The 25,099-nt window shown below is 46.9% G+C and overlaps 1 protein-coding gene across 6 annotated transcripts in view; it reads left to right on the top strand.

Moving 5' to 3' along the window:
• LOC144155217 (uncharacterized) overlaps positions 1 to 25,099 on the top strand; it is a 108,936-nt gene that overhangs the window by 57,725 nt on the left and 26,112 nt on the right. For 2 of the 6 annotated variants that reach the window (XR_013319528.1, XM_077686537.1), the window contains 6 exons: positions 10,193 to 10,379; positions 16,257 to 16,401; positions 17,405 to 17,453; positions 18,094 to 18,134; positions 18,431 to 18,807; positions 20,368 to 20,501. Coding sequence is in view for 3 of the 6 variants with exons in the window: in XM_077686537.1 (XP_077542663.1) it covers positions 10,330 to 10,379; positions 16,257 to 16,401; positions 17,405 to 17,453; positions 18,094 to 18,134; positions 18,431 to 18,807; positions 20,368 to 20,501 (796 nt within the window). In the remaining 3 variants the exon portion in view is untranslated. Of the gene's footprint in view, positions 1 to 8,474; positions 8,642 to 10,192; positions 10,380 to 16,256; positions 16,402 to 17,404; positions 17,454 to 18,092; positions 18,135 to 18,430; positions 18,808 to 20,367; positions 20,502 to 25,099 lie in introns of those variants that run through there. The other 4 variants (XR_013319530.1, XM_077686539.1, XM_077686536.1 and 1 more) reach the window with 3 other exon arrangements.

The raw sequence follows: 25,099 nt of genomic DNA, 5'->3' as shown, positions 1-25,099 counted from the left end.
CAGCTTTTGAAGCTCCTTTCATGGCGGCCGAGCTCGTGTGGGCCATTCAAAACGCAAAAAGGAAAAGTGCGCCCGGGGCTGACGGCATCACATACCAGGCTATCGGAAACGTAGCCGAGAGGCAGCGCTCGCGCCACCTTGACTTTGCAACTTCTACTGGTCTTTCGGCACCCTCCCTGCTCAATTTGGCCTCCAACTTGTTTCTCCCATCCTAAAAAAAGAACAAATCTTCCAAACTTTTCTCCTTTTTTCGTCCTATTTCACTCACGAGCGCTGCCTCCAAAATTCTCCAATCCATTGCGCTCGCACGCCTCGAATTACCATGGAGGAAAGAAAAGTTCCTCCATTTTTCTTCCTTCATGCGAATTACCAGTATGCGCGAATCTGCAACTTGAACCCTGAGCAGCAGACAGGTTAATTTTTGCCGCCAGCACAGTGCCATCCCAGGTGAAAATATGTTTTTTTTTTTTCTAGCTGGATTATTGAACCAGAAATTTTCTCCTACTAGAAATATTCTAGCAAGAAATAGCAAAATTTCTACCTAGAAATTCAGTTTCTAGTTTATTTCTAGCTGGATTGAGATTTACTTCCAGCTAGCTAAGCGAAGAAAAAAAACCCGCAAGCTGGAAATAATCTTCTCTAGCTAAACTAAGAATTTTTCTAGGTAGAAGCTGTCGATTTCAGCTAGAATCTAATAACCGAGTCAGAAATGAAGCCGGAAGATATGATTTCTTGCTAGAAATGCGCTTTCCATTTTCACGGGGGATCGGATGGATTCAATTGCTGACCTTGTCTCTGCACTAGAAAACGCGAAGGCTACCAAAAACCGCGGCCTTTGTCGTCCTTCTGGACATTCGCAAAGCCTTCGACTGCTCACCCCACAAGGCTATTCACGATGCAGTAAAACGCTGCAAAATTACTCGGCCGTCACCCTCATCTCCCCCGACGTTACAAAACTGGACGAGACACGCCACTCCATCGCGCAAGAACTAAACAAGCAACACCAAGACGGTGGGTTGCATCATGCAATGCACCTGCTCGCATCCAAAGCATCAAATTTGGGTGACAAGAGTCCTGCCTACTCAGTGGGCTCCATACTGGTTCCGCACTGCAGCCTCCGTACCAGTGCTCACCTAAAACTGAATGAGAAAATCAACAGTCCCACTTGTTCTTCATCCACATAAATCAAGCAGCCTAAAATATAGAATCCAATTCGCGAATCAAACATAAAGGCAAACCAGATTTCGCTCAAATTCCAAATCAAATAACTACCCGCTCTTCATTTAAAATATCAGTTAGAAACAGGCCAGAAAATATTTCGAAGCTTAAGGAAAGACGGGGATGAGGGGTGATTTGAACTAAGACACACTTTGTGTGGCTGGGGCCCCATATGTACACTGCGCTATGAGTGCGAATTCTCAGTGTGAGAAAAAATGTAAATTAGTGGACATCCTAGCAATATCGCATAATGATGTTATAATAACACACCTGCAGTGATATCGCATGGATGTCCGCAAGCAGATGATCTTGGGTGAAACATTGTATGGACATCACATGAATGTCCCAAAATGACATTGGATATTGTGACCATTTGTGGATATCCTATGGACTTTCGTGGTTTGCTGGGTTGCCACGCAGTTTGCAGGCAAGGGGCTCGCTCACAGACCCGTGGCTCGCTGCATCCGCGGCATTGGGCGGCCCGTGTTGCCGTTCACGTTTTATCGAGACCCCATTTTGGCGCTTGCGTCTCCCAAAATATACCTCTACAACTTAAATTTCGTGCCTAGTTCTCCATGAAACTTCGTTACACTGAAATTCCGGCAAACGGGACTTCGTTACACAGAGGGTGAAAATACATGGTGTGCATACACTTGAAGTTACGAAAAATTCCGTGGTTCGTTACATCGAGGGTTTCGTTACATTGAAGTTCGTTACATCGAGGTTTAACTGTATTGCGCCAAAATGCTCGAAAACAGTCTGAGAGTTGGATTTTAACGCTCCCGTCAGTTTCGGTGGGGAAAATGATTACTGACAGCATAATTTTCCAGCACCCCGAAAGTGATGCTGTTTGTAAAGGTTTAATTTATTGATCATTCAATAAAAAACCCGTATAAAATTGCCCCCAAGATAGTTTTTTCGAAAGTCACCATGTCGGGTTGCACATGTTATATTCTACACGTTTTTAGTTTTTCCATCAAAAGCCAATGCAGTGTCCTGTAGAAAAAATACCTATGTGTACTGAGGCGTCCAGCTACTTGTGCAAGTTGATGAAAAACAGCAATTTTTGGAGCGCAGTATCTCTGGAACGACATTTACTGGGCGCCGCCATCTTGGTGTGGTGAAGATGTGAAAAGTGGCCGCCGGGCGAAACAGTTGCTTGTGGTTCAGGCAGAGTGCGCACTCTTCGCCGATTTCTGCGTTGGTTTTAGTGATGGGGGTGGCTGGGTTTACATTTAGTCGTTTGATCTGTTGCGGGAAGTTGCTAGCCTCGAAAGACAGGAGTTCATCAAAAACAACATGGCGCTCGCGAATTCTCCGTGTTTCGGCCTTGACTATGAGGCCGGTTCATGCTTGAAGTGAAATTTCGGACTCGTTGCGGTGTCATAAAATGCTGAGTTATTGCTGCCTGTCACGCCAAGCTGGCAAGCGGTGGGAATGGGACGATCGACACAACAGGCTACATTGCCACAAAATGTTCAAGCAGTGTCACAATAGCGGGATGGGCTAGTATTTCACACTAGTCATAATGGTTCATTTATCTGAACTAAAATTTAATGCGAAGAGGGAGGCCGCTAAACATACCAACATTACGCAATATACGATCGCAGTGAACATGCACCTTGGGAATTGAATAGGAGGCCTGGTGGGGTGCGACGACTGTCGCCTCACTTTGCACAACTTTTGCCGGGGTTCTACACTTGTGCGTAAAGCCGAGTCTGAAAGTACAAAAATAACAATTTCGGCATTCACATAATGAAAATGCCTTACGATTGCTTAGTTTTTCGATTCGATATTTTCAGTGGCACTCCACGCTATCTATGCATAGAGACTAAGAATTTGAAAATGGTTTGTAAAAAGGTAGTGCAGTTCATACCTGTTGATACTCTGGTAGAAAGAACTTCATTGAAAGGTTGTTTCAGTGTTATGTACGCTCAAAACCGATTAAAAAGTGAACTTTTTCCCCGTGAGTTGCCAAAAATTTGATTTTTTAGGCTCCTCAGGTGACATAACAAATGTTGTTCTTCTGCTCCAAATCAAGGTTCTTCTGCTCCAAAATCGAGATTTTGCTGCTCCCAAAACTGCTCCTTAATCTGATTCAGCTGTCTCACTGCTGCATAAAGTGGCTTGCCTACAAGATCGGGGCGTGAGGAGCAAGCGTTATCAACGCCAGAATTCTAGTGGCGCATTCCATTCCATTCGTAGCTACCGTGGCTTGCGCAGGGAAGGTCGGGGATGTGCGATAGCTTTTCTTGGTTACATCGCTTGCAGCAGTAGCATTATTGTCCTCGGCTCCAAGATCGGTGCGCAATAAACAAGTGTTACCACTGCTCAAATCTCTCAAATACAACCAAAACAAAGCACACCTGAGACTATTCATGGGCAGCCTCGGTTAGTATACCAAATTCTTCGCGGCCGCCTGGCGTGGTCAAGCGATTGAGTGCCGGACTTCTGTTTTGAAAGTCCGTGGTTCGAATCCGCACAAAGCCGCGGTGATTTTTTTTTTTTTTTTTCCCCGCGGTGAGGTTTTGACTTGTTTTTTTTACGGGGTACACACAGGGTGCCAGAGTACCTCGCGTTTTAACCTACAAATCACGTTCGACGGTAACCTGAGCATCAAGGCAGCGCTGAAATTTCTTTTGCTTTCATTTTGAATTCATGAAAGTGCAGTCGGTACATAACATGAAGGTTAAATCAAGCAGCAAGTAAAGCAGTTGTGCAAAGTGCATCTTTGCTTATCATCTTATCTTACTTTGTTCAGATTTGACCGTTCTGACTTGAGATACATTTCGCAGCATTTCAATATTTGCCCGCCAACATACTTAGCAATGAATTAAGACGCCAAGTGATTTTCTTTTTTTTTTTTTTGGGGGGGGGCTAAAGCTAGGGTCTTAATAATTGCAGTTCAAGAATCGACAGTACCTGCTCATAAACGGCTTCAGCAGGATTGCATACGTGTCCAGCAACGCCGACGCAGCGACTGGCGCGCGACTTCGGCGGTCTCATGCGGTTACTCGCCCTCTCCTGTGGGTCCGCGCGTTGCCGCTGAATGACGCCGACGCTCGCACGACGCGTGATTTCGCGTCCATGTGGTTACGGCTTACGTCTGAAACCCCTTGGCATTGCGAACGCTGGACCACAGAGCACGTCTGATTCAGCAAAACGGTTCACAGCACTCTTCTATGGTGGTGCTTATTTTTTGTTCTTGCTAAGTGGTATTTGCGTGACATGTTCTTCTCGAGTGCGCTTTCTTGAGCCACTACATAAAAACTCACTGATAGCTTTGATGCGGTACAGCCTGCTTATCTGGTAATAATGGAACATGTGGATATGAAAGGTGGGACCTGTGGGCTGAGGGCTTGGGGAGCGTGCTTGATATTAGCAATGTGGCGTACGTTTGTCTGCTTGACATGCAAGCTGCTCTCCTGTGAGGCATGGCCGTGTTATCTTTAGAACATGTTCTGTGCCTGGCTGCCCCGCGCAAAGGCTCATCTTCACATGTATACATCATGAACTGTTTCATTAGTCTGGTCATAGTACCCGCCGCAGTGGCTCAGTGGCTAAGGCGTTACGCTGCTGAGCACGAGGTCGCGGGTTCGATTCTCGGCCGCGGCGGCCGCTTTTCTGATGGAGGCGAAAAGCAAAAACGCCTGTGTGTACAAGATTTCGGCGCACGTTAAAGATCCCCAGGTGGTCAAAATTAATCCGGAGCCCTCCACTACGGCGCGCCTCATCGCCTTCGTTGCGTCGGCGCGTTAAACCCTACAATCAGTCTGGTTTACATAATGTATGTTTACATAATGACCCAAGGTTATTGTTATGACAGTAACGATAGTGGATGATGAAAAAGCTCAAAAACCAGAGGGGAACACAAAGCTGATGCGAGTATTTTAGCGTGTGCATTCTTTGTCTCTGTAGTGCTCTTTTTGACACCAACAAAGTGGCATGCTTTATATGATCAGTTTTTGTGTGCGTGTGTGTGCTTGTGTATGTATGTCGACATGTAAGGCAGTTGGAACACTTGTGCTTGATGTTGCACTAAATATCATGGATGTTCTAAATATATTCTGACAGGTTCTTGTGTAGGTGTGCTGTGGGAACTTCTCTGGCAGCTGTGAGTGCAAATTGACAACAGCCAGGCTACCCAGAAAGAGCTATTAGTTTTATGAAAAAAATATATATATATATAAATTGATGCACGTGAGCGCTTCAGATGCACAGTTGTCGGGTGGTAATTCAAGGTGTATGGGAAACAAAACAGGTGCATTTTCTTGGTAGTATTTCCACAAAAGAATGAACGTTTGCGTAGGTTGGTACCTGTTGATTATCCTGAAAGGGCAGCACAAGAGATGGATACACGAGGCAGAAAACTGACAGGACAGCACCGAGTCCGATAGGATCAGCAGTTTCCTGCCTGTTTCCTGGCTTGTATATTACTCTCTTGTGTTGGCCTTTCAGGATGTTCAGTATTTTATCCTCTAAACAAGGAAGCAGTGAAACATAGCTTGTTTACAAGGGGACACATCTAATATACCTATGTTGCACAAGCACTTTCAATCTGGATAAGCGAAGTGGGATTGGCTTTTGAGTGAGCTCAGCACACCTCTGTGCTACAGGGCAAGTTTCAATCTTGGCTGAAGAATTGCACTCTCGTACACTGGGATGGCCCCCAAAGTGTATTTTGCAGCCGTTTTTTTCCAAACCATTCGCAAAGTGGTCATGATGGGCTCAATTCAGAGGCCTTCAGGAGGGAGGGAGGGAGGGAGGGAGGGAGGGGGAGAGAGAGAGAGAGAGAGAGAGAGAGAGAGAGAGAGAGAGAGAGAGAGAGAGAGAGAGAGAGAGAGAGAGAGAGAGAGAGAGAGAGAGAACTTTATTTATGCTCAGGGATTAGGCGAGGGTGGTGGGGGCGGTCCACAGGGCCGCCGTGACCTCCAGGGCTCGGGTGGTCACCAAGTCTTGACTCGATGCCTCCGGGTCGTGCAGCGCCGGCTCCCAGAGAGAGGGGAAAGGAATAGGGGAAAGGGGTGTGCTGGGCATTCGCACAAAGAATGATAGTGCGTGTCGAGGGCCCCGCAGGCAAGGCATGTTGGGGAGCCAAAAAGGTGTGGGTGGGTGTGAATGAGCTGAGTGCGGTTTGGGAAGGTGTGGGTCTGGAGGACGCGCAGGCAGTGAGCTGCGTCTAAGGTGAGTTGGGGATGGGGTGGAGAGCACTGGCGGCGGAGGAGGCGGTAGTGGAGGGTGATGTCCTTGTAATGCAGGAGCCCGGCAGGGCTACCGAAAGGGGCACCGCGTGTAGGCGTAGATGAAGCGGTGCCCGGTCTACTAGTTCACGAGCACGTACGTTCGCCACCTCATTAGCGCCTACGCCTGTGTGGGCGGGAGTCCACAGGAGGCACACGGTGTCGGTTGGGGGATGGGTGGTCAGAATTTTCTGGGCTTGTGGGGAGATGTTGCCCCGGAGAAAATGGCGGATGGCTGTCTGCGAATCGGAGAGGATGTAGAGGGGGGTGGGGTGCTGGGAAATCGCGAGGGCAATAGCCGCCTCCTCCGCCGTAGTGGTGTTAGAGGGTGGAATGGTGGCAGTGGCTGTACTGTGAGGGGAGTGATGCCCGATGACTGCAATGCAGTGCGCGGGGCGGTTGGGGTACGGAGTGGCGACAGTGTAGAGGGTGTGTGACGCTGGGGGGTATTTGTGGGAGTGGGCGACTGCTCGGGCATGCTGTCGAGCCGCATGGTATGTGGGGTGCATGTGTCTAGGGAGAGGGCAGATTTTAATGTGTGCGTGAATGTGAGCTGGTATGGGGGTGGGAGGCGTAGGGAATTGGGGGGGGGGGGGGGGGGCGTGGTGTGAACAGCTTGTAGGATGTAGTGCCCTGTTGGAGACGAGGCTAGTCGTGTGAGTTGGGACGTGTGGTGAGCGTCCAGGTGCTCTCTGATGGTATTGTGGGCACCTACGGAGGAAGGAGTACTGCATGTCTATAGGTTTTCCACAAAAGGGCATCAAGTGTGTTAAGTTGGGTGGGTGTGAGACGAAGGTAAAGGAGGTGATACATAAGACGGTTAATGAGAAAGCTGTGCACTAGCCGTAGACGATCCTGCTCATTGAGGCCGTGCTGTTTGTTGGCGATACGCCGGATGAGGTGTGTAGTCTGCGTGGTGTATCATTTAATCTATGGGAGGGTGAGCACTGGGGAGCGGTTGTGGGTAAGAGTAAGCCCCAGGAGGCGGACTTGTGAGACGTGGGGGACTGGGGTAGAGCAGATGTAAAGCTGTATAGGAGGACTCGGTGGTGGTTTGGAGTGGGGCGGGAGGAATGTGAAAAGGGTGGATTTGTGGGGAGAGCAGCTAAGAGCGAGGGGCTCGATATGGTGGATAACTGTGTTGAGGCCAAGTTGCAGAGTTGTCTCAATATGGTAGTCGGAGCCAGAGGGCACCCAGAGGTTAATGTCATCTGCATAAAGCGTGCTGCGGAGAGTGGGAATGGTGAGGAGGGTGCGGGCAAGGGGTATGAGTGTTAGATTAAAAAGCACGGGGGATAGAACAGCACCTTGCGGGGTGCCTCTGTTTGGCATGGTGAAAGGAGCTGATTGTGTGTGTCTGAGGCGTATGGTGGCGGTGCGAGCAGAGAGGAAGTTGTATACATAGTGGTAGAAATGGGTGCCTAAGTTGTGGCGTGAGATGGCTTCTAAGATGCTGTGGTGTGAGATGTTGTCGGAGGCCTTTTGGAGATCAAGGGAGAGGAGGGACGTGTGATCGCGTTGGGGTGGGTGAAGATGGAAGTCGTGTAGTTGAAGGGGAGCGTCTTGGGTGGAGAGGTTCGTGCGAAAGCCAAGCATGTTAGGTGGATAGGCCTGGGTACTCTCCAGGTATGAGTTCATTCTGGTTTGGAGAACATGTTTGAAGAGCTTGCCCAGGCAGGATGTAAGGGATATGGGGCAGAGGTTGTGGATGGATGGGGGTTTGCCAGGCTTAGGTATAAGTGTGATATTGGAATGTTTCCAGGCAGGTGGAAGGGTGTGGTGTTCCCAATGGTGGTTGAATAGTTGTACGAGACATTCGATGGCGGCTTCGGTAAGGTGGTGGAGAAGAGTGTTAGTGATTTGAACAGGGCAGCGTTGCGTCGGAGTGCTTGGACTGCGGTATGGGGTTCGGAATATGTGATAGGGGCGTCGAGCTGTGAGTTCGGGGCGCCAGTATAGTTGGGGGACCAGTGGAATGAGGGAGGAAGTGAGTGAGTGAACAAAATTTTTTTTCAGGGGCGGTGCCAGCTCTCATTCAGGCCCCCACCGGGTTGTAGTATGTGGTTGACCTCGGCACGCCTTGCTGACGCCGCATTGTTGCCACGCCACCCGTGGGCACCTGTGGTCGTTTGGCAGGGACATTGCTGCCACCAGCAGGACTGGATATGCACCACCAACATGAGGCAAGTCGAGCACTATACTCGGTGACAACTTAAGAACGGCACCGGAAGTTGTCGCTGTGCCTTATCACCGTAGCCGGATGTTTCTCCGCGCGGCGCAAGTAGGGCGTTATTGGGAATATTTTGAACATGGCGTGAGCCATTCCCGTGATTTTTTGGACTTAATATGCTTATAAACGACTCCAGTGACGACAAACAAACTGCGTGAGACAAGGCAGACGATATCACACATTCATAGCAAACCCCTTTCAAAACGCGCGCGCACTGACATCACGGGACTGGCGCTTTGGCGGAGTGATACACTACATGAGGTGGTGCCGTTCTTGAGTTGTAACCGAGTATAGCCATTTTGCAAATCAGATGGGTGAGGGGGGGGTCACAACGCGATTGCCGTTAGCATGCTGTAATTTCGTTGGGGCCGTGTTGTCTTCCATCGGTGTCCATTATTTCCAGGAGTTGAATGCAAAGCCATTGTTCTGTATCCCCCCTGAGATGAAGCTATCGTGTTCCTCTGGGCCTGTTTGTCCAAGCTGGGTCTGCTCTTACTGACACCTACCTATATGATGGACGGTGCCCGCAGCCATCACAGCTGATATGCTTCAAGCAGTATCTTCTGACTACTGGCTTTCTGTTCATGGCTTATGGAGCTGTTGATTGATTGAGCACCGTCTGTTTATTTGACCACACAGCTTAGAACTTGACCTCCCGAACTGCTGAAGGACTTCTCGAGCCAAGGAAGGGAGCGAACACTGTACTGTGTTTAACACTTTCGTGACAGTGCCTGCTTATGGACTTCTGGAGCCCAAGGAAAAGACTGAGCAATGTAATGTATTTAGCACTTTTGTGGCTGCATCTATTCCCATGAATAGATATTATCGATCAATTCAAATTTAAATTTTGGCTCTCTCCGAGCACTTCTGGACAGCTAACACCATCCAAAGGGCAAAGGAGGAAGTATTTCATAAGTTTTGCTTTGAGTTTCATTTATCCACTGCGGTGGGGGGATTTTTCGTCGGCGGGGAGATGAGCTCGCGTAGTTTCGGTTATGGCATCGATGCCTCTCGCCAATGCTTCATGCAAGCGGCTAATTTCGACGGATTATGACGATTCTGAGCTCGAATCTGTGGATTATGCTTGCAGCACAGACATGGAAGACGACTTCAATTCGCCAGACTTTAGTACAAGTGCGTCCGTACGGAAGTGTAGCTTTGTGAGCCGAAGCTGAAGCCTGTCCTGCAGACCTGAAGAGGACAGTGATGGGAGGGGCTTCGTTAGGCGCTGTGAGCTTCGCCACGCATCTGTGTGGCGGAGATATGATCGATGGCTTTCAGTGTGGTGATATACACTGCTTGTGTTTATTTACCCTCGCATTCCTGCATGGACATGCATGCTCCCCTCCCCCCACTTGTGCTTATTTACCCTCGCATTCCTGCATGGACATGCATGCACCCCCCACACACACACACACACACACAAATGTTTGTGTATATGTGTGGCTGTCTAGTATAGACCGATTTCCTTCAAGCCTGTTCATTCTGCTCTGTGGGCTTCCAGTTGTCCGTGTCGGAGAGAAGCCGTGGGCGGCCACAGACATGGACGGACCGAAGCCCGACATTGGGGGATAAAGCGGCGCCTGTGTTCCAGAGCAGAGTAGCCCCTCTGGGACCGAGTGTTCCTGCCCCGGTCTCAACATGAGTCATGGCTTCCTAAGAGACATGCTCAGGTTGAGCGACTGTGCGCCGTAAGTGATTGATGGTTCGTTTGCTTAGGGATTGGAAGATACAGTCAAGTGAAGCTGAGAGGAGTTATAGCCAAGGGCTTGGCATTCCATTAGCAGCTCAAAGTAAGGGTTGGAGGAGGAGCAACGTGGGATTTTTGTTGTCTCCATGAGGGGGCTCGCACCCTGTTTTTTTTTTCCCCTAATACTGGAAATTTTACAATTGTGTGTGGAATATTTCTATCATTGCAGTATCTTTCAGCATTATTGTCTGAAGTTGCCTCTATGTTTTATGCAGTTTATCCGATCTGTCATACTTGCTTCATTCCTTTTTGTTTTTGCTGAAACCTGAAATGCCTGTACTTTTATCTATCCTTTCTGTCCCGTTTTGGTAAAACTTATGGATTATTGAGGTTGAAATCTCTAGCAATTACGCTCTTGCGTCGTGGCTTGTTAACACTTTCGTGACCGTGGAAAAATCGGTTGTTTTGGGTGTTTCAGGAAATATTTTTTTCTTGCCACGGAAAATGAGTGAAGCTAAAGTGTAAGATACGAAATGACAGAGAAAGAATACAGCTTTCTGACGGTAATAATTTCTAACAACAGATTTATTACAAATTTTATAAAAAATTATCAAAACAAAAAAGTAACAGAAAGAAATTGATGAAAACATCAGTGCCACTTTCCACAGGGCGCACAAAAAAATTTGAAATATACAATTTGAACGTAAGGCCCTTATAAAGTATACTGCAAAAATGAGCCTTGTAAGTACAAAAGTTTCTTACATACATACAATTATATAAACACTAGTGCCTTCCGGTTGTTTTTGTGAAGTCCAGGAAATATTTTTTTCCTAGCACATAAAATGATGGATACTAAAGTGTAAGTTATGAAATGATAGAGGAAGAATGGGCCTTTCCAACAGTAGCAACTTCAAACAAAAGATGCATTAGGAATTTTATCAAAAAATTGTGAAAACAAAAAGAAATTAACACAAAGAAGAAAAATTTATCAACAAAAATTTATCATACCTCAATGCTACTTTGCACGCGGTAGACATAAGAGCAATTTGAAATATACACTTTTAACATAAAAGGTGTGTAGAATAATACTGCAAATATGAGGAGTGTAAGTACAAAAGTTATTTACGTACAGAAATATAAATATAAACACAAACAGAACTCCGGGCAGTCTTCGGGAAGAAAACTTGACTCTCTGTGCAGCCGAAACGAAGTCGACACCCCACAGATAAGAGCTGTGCCCTTTAGAACTGGGCCGGATCTGTTTACAACAGTGTGTGCCCGCGATGGAGCGACCGGAGAAGAAAGCGAAACTGTTGCCTTGCACACATTCGGTGACAGTCCGGGGCGACTTGACGCACTATCGCTGTCCCAAGTAAAGTCTGACAAATCGAAGTCATCTTCCATGTCTTTGCTACTATCATCATGCACTGATTCAAGTTCACATACATCGCAATCTGTCAGAATTCGTCGTTGGCGCGAAGCATCGGCAAGTTGCGGCGATGCCATAACTGAAACCATGTGAGCTCGTCTCCCCGCCGGGGAAGGACATTTAAAAATCTCCCCGCGGCGGAAAAGCGAATCTCGAAAGGAAAACTGGTAAAATACCTCCTCCTTTACCATTTGGATGGCGTTAGCGGTCCAGAAGTGCTCGGAGAGCCAAAATTTGAATTTATATTCTTCGATAACATACTAACGATGGGAATAGGCTTGGTCACGAAAGTTTTAAGAGGTTTCTAGTCCACTAACCATGTACAGTAGAATCTCAATGATACAAATCTCGCGGGACCATGAAAAACATATCCAAAATTCTTATGGGCAAGCACAGACCAAAAAATTGAGCTCTAATTAAGTTTTAGTTATTTCTTTTCTTACTTTCGTGTGAAAAAATCCGTGATGTTTTTCTGCTTTTTTTTAACCTCCATGTTGCCAGGCAGTTCTTCCTGGACTTTTGTCTCCTCACTCGCAATGCCTAAGCGCACTACTCGTCGCAACAGTCAAGGCGAGAACCGCATGGCGCATTTTTGTACGCGATTCATGCGCGTTGGCGTTGCGCGTGCGATTCTTTCACGCCCGTGTCAACGATTCTGCACCCAAGGCTGCTTGTGTCTCATTGAGAAAATGACGTGCGGGGCAGTGGGAGGAGCCTGACGACTTGTGCCAATGGGGAGGCGTGCGCATCACGGAGGCAGTTTTGAAGTGCTCGAGACAGCAGGCTGGCTGTGCGCAAGATGTTTAGGCTTACCACCCCGGGAGATATTTCATGGGCGCTTCCAGCAGCCGTGCGGATGATGTTTTATAGTACTGTTTTCGCCCACATTATCACTTCCTTTACCGCACAAGCAACTTCGTGTACGACTTGAGTGGCATTTTAAAGAGCGGTTAGAAGCGGTCGCTCGAGTGCCCTGCACCACTTTGCGGCCGAAGCCGCCGCCATGTTGCCACTGCCGGATGCACCGCGTGCAGCGTGCGGGTGGATTCGCAGTGGCGACAGCATGCCTGTAGTGTGCGCGCACGTTTTCGTGAGCAGAAAACAACAGTCCGGCTGTTCCTGGAGAAAAAGCAATAGAGAGGGGAGAGACAGTCCCTACGTCACTGTCGCTTGCTCGCTTGGCAGTCAGGCGCCTCACCGGCTTGTTCGCATCGTCCGCTGGGCTGCGTAGGTCCGTTCGGAACAGCCGAAATTTTTCCCATTGCAAACAATGCAATTATGCCAGGACTTCTCAGAAATTCATATAATTCCGAAATTCGTATCACCCAGAACCGTATCATCGAGATTCCACTGTATTGTGCACTGTCTTGAACAGGGGCGCATTGAAATATTTCATGTTACCGACATCAAGGAGTCATCGTGAGGAAGAAAACCAGTCGAGGAGTTGGGGTGGTGTGTAGCGGAGCTAACTCGCTGCTGGTGTATGGCACGTGTTTCGCACTCCCCATCCTTTTTTTAGGGGTCATTCCCTAGCAATGGGAGCGAGCAACGCATCTAGACCAAAGGACGTAGTGTGTTATGAACACGGGTGATTGAGGGAAAGGAGCATGAGAAGTTACGGAGGGGCATTTTTATCCAGCTAGCCTGACCCGGTCTCTACAGATATGACTTCAGGAATGCTGTTGAGATCATGGGCTGCTGTAACGCAGCTCAAGGGGTTTGCAAATACGCTAGACATCATACGCTAGAATGTACATCATTTGTAACGTAACCGCTAATAGTGCAGGTCCGGATACAATGCGGGTTTTCCCGGCCGCCGGTAGGCCTCCCATAGAACTCAACGCATAAGCGTACCACTTATAATGCAGTTGCCCGAGGCACAATACCGTTCATAGTGCATTTTTTGGGGAGATTTGCTCATCGGCCGGCGTAGCTGGGGCACCGTTTTAGGGTCGCAAAGAACAAAGAAAAAAGATTCATAAATTCAGCTATCTGATGCAGCCCAAGCTCCTTTCTCTCCATTAACTTGGACACTGAAAATAAAAAAACGGGCACCCATTAGTTCGCGTGTTCCATTTGCACTCGCGTGATAACCACATTTGCCTTTGCACTCGGCGCACACGTGAAGATAGCGAGGGAGAGAGAGAGAGACTAAACATATTTATTGTTTCTTACTAAAGAGTCTTTAGACATAGCGAGGCCCCCCCTCCTCCGGGTCCTGTAAGATGTTGGGATCAGAATTCTGTGCAGGTGAGCATCCAGCTTTCTGCTTTTTGAACATCTGAAGATAGCGAGCCGAACCGCGACAAATGGAGGTTTCCACTACCTGTACCTTCTGCTGATATGCAACTGCCTTCGGCTTTGCAAACGGAAGGCGTGGATGAAATAAAAATCTGGCTTCCGTTCTTATCACGTTGTTTTGCCGGCACAAGCCAGGCTGCTTCACTCTCTGCGGCGTCCATTCTCCTAGATGCTAAAAAACGCAGATCAAAACAAACACAATGTATAAGCTTAAGCCGCGCTCACAGTTTGGAAGACCGTGCAGCAGTGCTTAATGGGGAAAAAAAAAAGACGAAATAAAGTCTGTACCTCGGTTGTTAAGTGTTGTTTGAGTAATTTTAAACAAAGAATGATTGAAAAGTAGCTTGCGATATGATTGAATTCGCACAATTTTCGTTTATAGTGCGCTACCTCTTATAGTGCAGATTTTCAACGCTCCCACCGCACACACTATAAGCGGTATTATACACTGTAATAATAAAAGCATACTGTGTAGCGGTCAGTCGCCAGAATGGCTTTGTGTTTGGTTTTGTTAGCTTTCCCATGGGATGCGACTACGCAGGTACGTGCAGCTTCTTTGCATAAAATTTCACTTGTAGTCTGTTGTGTATTGTCATTCTCCCTTCATGTGCCTTCGTTTCTGTGGGCTGTAACCTCTTTTAGGATGCAGAGTATTGGTTTGGGCGAGTTGGTACATAGCGAAGTATCGAAGTGCAGCAGAAGACCAGGGACAGAAACACAGTAATGACACAAAAAAACCCAACCACCACATATATAGTGCGCTTACCAGCCAACGTGCCTCATATGAACCAACCAGGATGTAGTCAATTTCACAACACATATGAAACCGCGATAATAAAACGATAAAGTTTTGCAGTACAAGTACACCGATAAAACCTTTACAGATCGAAAGTTGCCAGATGCACTCAAGGGCAAGCAGAAAACGCATGCGCGATAGACAGACGCTCCGGTCCAAAAAATTCACAGGTTTTACCTTACTCTTTGACCCCGAGAGCTACCGAGGGTTTAAAAACGCAACGTTCCCCCAAATCAGCGGTGGCTTTAGCTTCCAAAAGTTCGTGTGTAAGGGGGTGTCAGTGCATGGCCACAACACACTTCTCAAAGAGGGCAGGAGAACAACCACACATTTTGCAGTGTAAATCAAGAAAGCCCCCATTATAATTACGAACATTGTAGCTATGCTCCTTTAGGCGTTCGTTCAGGCATCTGCCCGATTGCCCCCACATAAACCTTGCTGCAACAAAGCGGAATCGGGCACACTACACGTTCGGTGCATTCAACAAATTTATTCCTGTGCTTTGTTTTGCATGAGGGCTTAGCCGAGCTATTAGGCTTTGACAATCGGCTGAGCTTTCCTTGCTTCTCGGGAGCAGAAAGAAACAACTTTTATGTTGGAACGAGAAGCTGTCTTCTTGAGATTATGGGACAAGCGATGCAGGTACGGGATCACCGCCACCTTGCTTTTCTCCGTTGCCGGTTGCGCATCAGCACATTCTTTCATGCGTGACTTCCTGAGTGTGCACTCAGCCACCGATACCATAACATGAGTTGGGTTCCCTGTCTGCTTGGCAAAGCTTTGGCAAAGCGGACCGTCTGCTTGGCAAAGCTTTGGCCCATTTAGTGCTCGCAAGACTTCTTCAAGGCATTGATGAAGCAGAGGTTGACGATACCTCTTTTAATAAGTTGCTTCCCTATCACTCTGCCTATCACTCCACACATGTTGGGGGTGGAAGGCTCTGGGATCTGGGGATCACGCTCTTGTGTGCACCGAAATCTCCACACATGGCCGTCTTTTGTCCTGAACGGACGCCACGGCAGAGATGGACCCCGTGTCCTTGGTTCAGCAGCCAATGCATTAGCGGATGAGCCATCACGCGGGCTTCGAATTATTCCTGGCCAATTGGCCCGACTTGGTGTTCTTTAGTATATATGCGGGTCATCATCATCACTAGCACCGGTACCACCATCACCATATATGCGCAAGGCAGAACATTATGGCACTTCGATGGGACTGAAGAATCTGGCTCTGCACAGAGAGTTTTACACCGCAGGGATCTGCCGGAATATCTGCAGATGGGTCACAAAGTGCTCAGTTAGGAGACTGTCATGAAGTGAGTGCGTAAGTAAATGTAGAATTTCTTTCTCCAGGTGCAGTGCCAGCTCTCGTTCGGGCCCCCACCGGGTCCTGTCGTTGGTGGCCCCAGCACGCCTTGCCGATGCCACAGGGTTGCCGCGCCACCCGTGGATACCTGTGGCCGATCGGCAGGGCTTGGGCATGCACCGCCAACACGAGGCAAGTCACACACTCGCCAATTTGCAAATTAGAGGTGTGAGGGAGGGTGTCATGTGGGGAATGTCTTCAGCTTGCCTGTATTTTCACAGTTGCTATGGTGCTTTCCAACGGTGTCCATCGTATCTAGGTAGTGAACACGGGGTCGGTGTCCTGAAAGGAGCCGTGAAGACAAAATACAACTTTATTAAATGTGAAACAACTAGGCTTCAGTGCCTCACTCAGCTCTATTCCAGATATGAAAGACATTTTTAACGAAAAAAAAAATGCATGTATTGAATAACTTTCAAATTTTGTGCTACAGTGATGTGTTATAGCTAGGAAGGATGTTGTATGGGCCAGCACTACAAACAATTTTTAGTGTGTTCACTACACGCTAGCATTCAAGTGGTGTGATCAAACGGAACTAGAGGCCCCACTATATGTCCTATATGTCCTAGCAATGGGTTAGTTCGACAGAGGCCAATCGCCCTAACAAGGTTCTGTAACGCCATAGAAAGGCTGCTGGAAAGTGGCTAAAGAGTCACCAGTGCTTCACATTTTAATATCTCCGTTATTTAATATCTCAATTATATAATTTAATCCTTTAATATCTCCTTTTCACACTCCCGTTTTTCGAAGTTTGCAATAGAATTCGTATCATTGTTATTTGGACAAAGCAGTCTTTCTAATGAACAAAACTTGTAGTCTGTCTTCATGGCCTGTTTAATCCCCATAGACATGGCTACTTTAGCAGTGTTCCCATCCATCTTCCTCGAGGCCTGGAGCTCCTATCTTTGTCAGCTCTTGGTGACACCAGTGCGGGTTGGGGACACTTCCAGAAATGATCACAGCTGATGTTCTCCAAGCAGTCACCTGAACCCCACGAAAACGAACTGCGATTTGATTAACAAAATATTTCCAATTCCCGGTCAGCTAACCATAGAAGCCAATGCAACAAAGTCTAGCCACAAGAAACCTTCACCAGTTAATGAACAATCGTTTCCTCTAAATGCCCTCTTTGCAGGCTGGTGCCAGCATTGAGGTGTTTTTCGGCGAGAGGGTGGGGCACAGTGGTGAGTGGTTTCGAGTACATTGTGTTCCGGTTGCCAGCTGTCTTGGAAGCGTACTTTTAGTGTGCCTGTGTAAAAACCCACGCTTCTTCTTAGCATCACTGGTTGTGTACAAAAGCTCTCTCAGTGGGACTGGTGGTGTGGTGTATAAAAAACTGCTGCATTGCCCCATAGACTGAGTGGTCGGCTGAAAAGCTCTGGACACTTGGGGCGTATGTGAAGCCAGACTTCCATTGTGTCAAAGCGGTGTCTTCAAAATTGCAAAAAAGGAATGTTTAACGTTTCTAGATAAGACAGTACACGCATCAGTCATGAAGGAGTACAATAGTAGACCTTTGTCTCATAAACCACGTATCGGCATACATTTCGATTGTTTGTGAATGCCTTTACTTAGTGCACGAAAAACCGTCGCATAGGTTTGTTCTTTGCTTGTGACTTAGGTCTTTCAAGGTTTGACGACTGACTGGACGCACTTTCAGCCAAGGTTAGGCATAGGCACACTTTTAACGCAGGTGTTGACGCACTTCTGACCCCGTTTTGATGTCGGAAAGCTTTCACGCTTCTCTCAATTTTCTTCAGGAAGGGATGGTAAAGTTCTTTTTCTTCATTGTCTTTTTACGTTGTCTTCTCTCCTCCATGCAGAAAAAAAAAGAAGCTGCAATTCAGGCATCGAGGACACCCAAGGTATGGCCTTCATACAAACAGCATTCCAATTGTATTTTACTGACTGAAAGAGCAGTCATCTTGATCTGGCACACTTAGGCCTTGACGCCTTTGCGCCATAAATACATACATACTACTGCTGCTCCCCGCACAAAGGCAGCAATCATGTTGTTATTTCTTTCAGAGCTCATTCGTTGATTTGTGCCCCGCAGTACAGCTGCAGTTGTGTGAAACATTGAATAGAATCTGCAGTAGTGAACTGTTTCCATTTGCAAAGACACGTCCCCTGATTGGGTTTTTTTGTCTTGTATTCACAGGCATCGCCCCTCAACACCACACTTCTCTGGGAGAAGTCCAACAGAGCCACATCATCACGTGGATCTTCGAGCGGACAGACTCGAGGCCCACATTATCCACTGCATGGAAATGCATCTTCAAAAGCCGAAAGAACAGAAACGTATCTTCGAAAGCCACAAGGGGTGTGGATGGAGTCCAGCCGCAGGTCTTGCACTACACAGAAACTCGCCTTCGAAAGCCGAAAGAGCAGAAAAGCATCTTCGAAAGTCGAAAGAGGCGGGGATGGAGTCCAGCCCCACATCTTCCACTGCACGGAAATGCATCTTCGAAAGCCAAAAACAGAAATGCATCTTCGAAAGCCGCAAAAACAGAAATGCATCTTCGAAAGCCAAAGGAGGTAATCCGCAAAGAATACGTTTTTCTGAGAACCTGCTGTGGGGGATTTCGATCAGTTTTACTATATGTTGCTTTCTCCATTGCACGCAGCTTTATGTGTAGGCATCGGGTGCATTTCCCTGGTCACGTGCCAGGTGCTAAGGTACCGGCACGGTGGTGCATAGTTCAGTTTTCTGTGGCGGAATTTACTCGGGTTCAAATCAGTGGGCTTCTTCATATATAGACCCCTATGGAGCTTGGCCAGACCAAATCGTACAGTTCTAATTATCCATAAATTTGAAGTATTGAAGTTTGGATGGATGAGCTTTAAGCGTAATGCCTTACTGGCAAAAATAGTGCACCAATGTGTTGCACCTAGGTGAAAATAATTCTACTTCTTGCTGGATTATAGAACCAAAGGTTTTGTTGGGCTGTATTTCCAGCTAGAATTTTGATACCTGGAGTAGTAGTTATTTTGTAGGTGAGAAAGTCTGCAACTCAAGCTGGATTGCAGAAATTTCCAGCGGCATTTCTAGCTACAAATTAGTCTTCTTTTGCAGGACAAGTACAATTACCCGTTGGAATAATTTACTTTCATGGCAGGAAATTCCCATTTCCATCTTTATTCCCAGCTGGAAATTTTTTTGTATATTAAGAGTGGCATAGCTCATGTGTGATATCACTCCGCCTAAGCGACGGACCCAGATCTCAACGGGAGCACGCGTTTTTAAAGGAGATTGCTACGAATGTGTGATATCGTCTGGCTTTTCTAACATAGTTTGTTTGTCGTCGCTGCAGTAGTTTATAAGCGTATTAAGTAAAAAAAATCACGATAACAGCTCGCATCATGCTCAAAATATTTCCCAGTAACGCGCTACTTGTGCCGCGCGGAGTAACATCCGGCTGCGGTGATGAGGCGTAGCGGCAACTTCCGTTGCTGTTCTTAAGTTGTACCCGGGCACAGCTAGAATCGCCACAATATTTAGCTGGAATCCCATCTTTTCTAGGATGCAATGGCTATTGGCTTATCGCATCCATATGACCACATTACATTTGGTGAGCGAGTTTCCAAGGTGACGTGGTCGCGTTGCTATTTAAACACTGCAAAAGCGTGAATGGTGGTTCGGCTTGATTTAAGATTGCCAGCTTCACGGCCACTTTGCGCTAGTTGGAGCCACTGCATGAACCTTTGGTTGGACACTTTGACGCTAGTGCTCGCCAGCAGAGCTACACATCGGAAGAAAGCCCACAGAGCACGAACGATGCAAACACAGCAAACGAAAAAGAAGTGTGGCAGGCGGGCCAGGATCGTATTTTTCATGGGAGGTGTCAATGGCTTGCCCTACACAGTGCGGTAGTGCAGTCCCGGTAGGGAGAGCGAGGGCAAGGAGGGGAAAGAGTTGCCCACTGCCCATGAGCGTGGAGAATACGCTAGGGAGAGTAATTTGGCTTTGTTTCAATTTTCAGCTGGCTCAACGTTTCAGAGCATACATATCAAAATTATTTTAATGAGAGCTTCCCATCTCTAGCTTTTCCTGCCAAGGGAGATTTCTTTAAAGACTGTTTCTTGTCTTGCTCGTAGGAGTACCCCGAGGTGGCGTCACGGCTTCATCAGGCGAAGGCGGCCACGCAGGAAGTTCCCATTCACACCACCTGCTTCAGCAGTGCGCGTTGGCCATTCCGAAGAACATCTCGTGGACCGTGCAGTTAACAGTGGTGAGTGCCTCTTCCTCACAAAAATTCCAATGGATCTGCTGGAATGTCTGACCGCCTGCATAAAAAGAAGCTAGGATCGCTGTTGGTTATGCGAAGCATTGTGCTGTTAAAGGAGCCATGAAGGCAAAACACTAGTCAGCTTTATTATCTCTTTCGGGAGCACGGAAAAACGGGCGATTTTTAGTGCTCCCAGAAAACTTTTTTTTTTTCTCTTGAGCTACTGGAGACATTTAGCATTGCTATGCATGAAATTGTAGCTTATAGATTTCTCTTTCAATGACATAACAGCAGTTTTGTGAAAGATGTAATTATTGACAGTTTATTGAGCAACGAAATAAAAAAAAATGTACAAAAAGTATACACAAAACAAAAATAGGTGATTTTACTGGGCCTAAAAAATATTTTAGGAATTCTATGATATGCAAAATGCATCTACGTTCCTAAGCTATGATTCAATATATACATCACCGCTGTACACCAAGTTCTGAATTTTTGTGGGCCTACGAACCTAGTGACCTTGACGGCTTTGCCACTCCGCGAAGCCACTCCAGAGTCAGTCAATCTCTCTAAAATGTGCATCCAAGCGTACCTGTTTGCGTTATGACACAAAATCGTTATCACTTGAATTGTACAATGCAAGAAAAAAAAAATTTGCATTGCAGAAGCTGCGCGCATAGCTTCGCAGCGCTAATTTTACACTAGCGCCAGGCTATCTTGCAGGTGATAATGCGATACAGCGAGGTGCATTTGGCAAAATATCCCCACCACACGTCCAGACCCTACACATGAAAGTACTGCCGCAGTTGTCAAATATTAGGCACGTTTTGTTTATAAATACAGCGCGAAGTCAAAAACGAACATTTCCTGGGAGCACCTGTCGAACTATGGGGCTGTCGAATCTTAATCTCGAATCTTCTTCTCTGGGGCTGTCTAGTCTTCATCAGAACGAAAACCTTAAGACTGCACATTGTTGCTGGAGTCAAAACTGCTACTGGGGTAAAAAAAAATCAGCAGCAGCAGTGGTCAGAAGTCTTTCAAACCGCTCTCCAACTCACCGCTACCTTGGGTTCCAATTTCACTCGCGGCGCCGTCTACCCATGCGAAATGCAAACAAATGGCAATGAAACTGAAAAAGGGGTTTCCAATGAACTAACTAGATGGCGTCAGTTGTTCGTGGTTTGTCAGACAAATCTGACAAACCACGAACGTGTCTTTGGTTTGTCTGATACACGGGCAGGTTTTCGAATATCCGGGGAATGGCGCAGGGCCTTGCTCTGGAGAGCCACAGATTGGCCACTTGGTGTGAATCCATCAGCTCAAATGACATCCGTGGAGTCTGAATGTTTCTCGCACGTGTGCCTGTGCTTCAACGCAGAACTGACAGCGTCCGTTTCCTGTTGAGGAATAGCTCGCTCCCACCTGCGACACTGTTCTCTGTTGCGAGGGAGGCAGAATGGCGAAGCTTTTTCCAGTGTACTTCAATGGCCAGCGCGGCAACCAGGCATGCAGCACGTCTGGGGCATCGTAGTTAACATCGTAGTTTATACATGGTTTGCCCTTTGCGATGAGGGAATAAAGGTATAGCGCACAAAAAACACCACAGCAAGATTGCGACCCAACACAGCACCAATGCAGCTGCGGCCGTCCAAGCCAACTGCGCTGGACTCACAGTGCCACCAAGCGAGAGCTTTTGTCTGCATATGAAGCTCTCCCATGGCGTTAGACAGAAGTTTTGTGACTAGAAAAGCATTGAAGGACTGTAGCACGATCAGTGTACTGCACGAGTGAAAAGGGGAAGCTATGCATACCATATTTTCGCGCGTATATGACCGTCGCGGACAGTGCCCTGGACGTCGCGGGGGCCCTTTGGGCCTCCGCCACCCTCTACCCTGAACGCTATGTAAAATAAAGTGGCACTACTGCTACTATAACCTGCCCATGCATATAACCCCCCCCCCCCTTTTTTTCGTCGACAGAAAAAAAAAAAAGATCCCCAGAGGTTTTACTAGCTGACTACGTAACTAGATGAATTAGGTACCGCATACATTTTTTCAGGTTGGTATATTGTGAGCTGTGTGTGCAAAATAAGCACTGTCAATGGGATAATGATGGCCTAGTCAGTTGCTTTTACTGCTGTAGGGGCATCAAGGCCCAACGCGCATTGCAGTGAAGCTGCAGCAAAGGAAATACCTCAATATAATCCGCACCTCTACTTTACCCCTGAAATTTTCACATTTTTTTTGTTGCAGGTTATACGCGCGAAAATACGGTATTGTGGCATATTTTTGATTATCTGATGTTCTGAAATTGAGCACTTTTCAAATAACTCTTCATGATGTAACCGCTGGATATGCTATGCTGCATATCTAACAACCTTGAGTTCCACAAATTCTTGTAATTTCTTTATAAGTGCAGTTACAGCAAAGTTGGCTCCAGGGTTTATTTGTTAATCAATTTTGCGGTGAAAGTACTGTAGAACATTTTGATTGTCTAAAAATATAGAATCAAGAAAAAAGGCTAGGTCACTTTGATGTGAAAAATATGCAGGGATCTGATCACTTTTGTAAATGGCTCAAGAATAAAATATTCTACGCTCCAATTTGCTTTTTCTGTAGGCTTGTAATGCATGCTGTGAAATTTTTGTGGCTCTTCTGATGCTGTTGCAGCTTTGGAGGCATAAGGGCATTTAAGTTGTAGGCTCACTTGTTCTGTATAACAAAAAGCTATCCTCCCAAATGTAGCCACCTGCGTTTGTCTAGGTGGGCTGTAAATTTTGTCGACTTAATTTAAAATTGTCTTTTGTACCACTTCATTTTTCGCCTCAGTTAATACACTCCAGCTTACAGCAAATGCAGTGAGGACATGGCTGAAGAAAGCTTTTTGTTTAACGTGTGGGCACATGGCGATTTGGAAGGTGGCAAAAGATCAATTTTAGAAACCCTTGTCTCGCGAGCGGCTCGACTTGAGAGCAAGTCTGTACATGGCACGAGGCAGAGAAAAAGCTTTACTGCCCTGGGTTGATCTAATTGTTGCTCCAATAGTGCAATGTTGATTTGTTTGCTCGGAGGGGACAGCCAGTTTCATGCACGTAGTGATTTGCTCAGTCGGTCGTTTAGTTTAATTAAGTTTTTGCATAAATGGTGCCCCGAATTTTACAAACATTAAGTGAAGCCTATGTGGCGAGTATTTTGCAAGTTTTTCTTGTCTGCAAACAAAAACTGCTGAGTCTACTTGGTGTTCGAGGCGCGAGGCATTGGAAACTGAACTTCCCGGTATGTACGCGTGTTTCCTCATGTTTCAAATGGCATATGATTTACAGTGGAATCTTGGTCATTCGAATCTCAAGGGGCTATCACCCGAAAATTCGTATCATCAGAAAACGAGAAAAAATGGAATGGTGCCGCGCATATGACAGGCGGCGGCAACATGGCGTCAGCTCTTGCCGTGAAGAGGGGCAAGTAGCTTCAGCGACCGCTTGTAACCCTTAGTTAAAACCACGGTGTAAGATATACTTTTAGGTGTGGACACTGCAGCCCAAAAATCTGACAAATAGAGTTGGTGGCGCTGTGGTGCCGCGCGTGGACCTTTGATTGGAAGGACATCTGGTGGCAGAACTCTTAACTAAGCTTTGAAGCGACCGAGGCTTCAAGTGACTTGAACAACGACTGTCCGAAGCCAGGTGGTTTGCAGTCACCAGCGGAATGCGTGTAAAACAACATTGTTTGAGCTCACCGTGTGAGCTCACACAACGCGATCTTAACGCGTAATTTATTGAAGTGTTTAAACAGCTGCGAGATTTCGAGCGTCCTAAGTTCATTAAGATGCGCGCGCAGCTCCTCAGAACATTGGACACTGGCAGTGGTACGGATTCTTGGGCAAGTTGGTGTGGCGATCTTGACGAATTCATAGCGTAAAAAGAACGAGGACAGAGAGAGAACAAACAACACAGCATAGCACTGTGTTGTGTGTTCTCTCTCTGACCTCGTTCTTTTTCCGCTATGAATTCGTCAAGACCGGCAGTGAGTTTGACAACATCGATTCGTCTCCGCTGCTTCGTGCATAGACTTACCCCAGTTGTGCAATGTCATTTACAACGAAGAATTATCAGCGTACTCGCCGCCAGTTTAATCCATTTCACAAACTGCCTACTTTCCTTGTATGTCATGGCGTTGTTCCGGCAGCGGACGCTTTCTTTTGCCGCTGCTTGTACGGAGTAGCTTGGGGGCTGTAGCCAACGGTAAAGTCGACGGCACTGCATCGTTTGCGAGCACGCACCTCTTCGACATTCCGTAGTACATCCCCTCAAAGCACCAAAAAGAACCCTTTCGCGTAACGGCACTCTCAGAAAAATGCTGACCGCAAGTAGCATCATTTTCTACTGGAGATGGGTGCAGAGCACGCATTCATTCATTTAGGATCACAGGTAACATTAATTACTGTCACGTTTTCTTGCCATCCGTTGCAGCACGTACTCAATAAAACATTTGCACCCTATTTTTTTCTTTGCGCAAGCATAAAAAGCGCAGCATAAAATCTCATTTGTGTGAGCGTTCAACGGCTACCACAGCATACATTCCCTTCGGTTTAGTGTTTTATAC

The sequence above is a fragment of the Haemaphysalis longicornis genome, unplaced genomic scaffold (assembly GCF_048455015.1).
Source record: "Haemaphysalis longicornis isolate Haplotype H1 unplaced genomic scaffold, Haemaphysalis longicornis Haplotype H1 scaffold_1, whole genome shotgun sequence".
In the NCBI taxonomy this organism is placed as follows: domain Eukaryota; kingdom Metazoa; phylum Arthropoda; class Arachnida; order Ixodida; family Ixodidae; genus Haemaphysalis; species Haemaphysalis longicornis.
The sequence above is the reverse complement of the archived record's forward strand: the minus strand, read 5'-3'. Positions and strand labels throughout refer to the sequence as shown.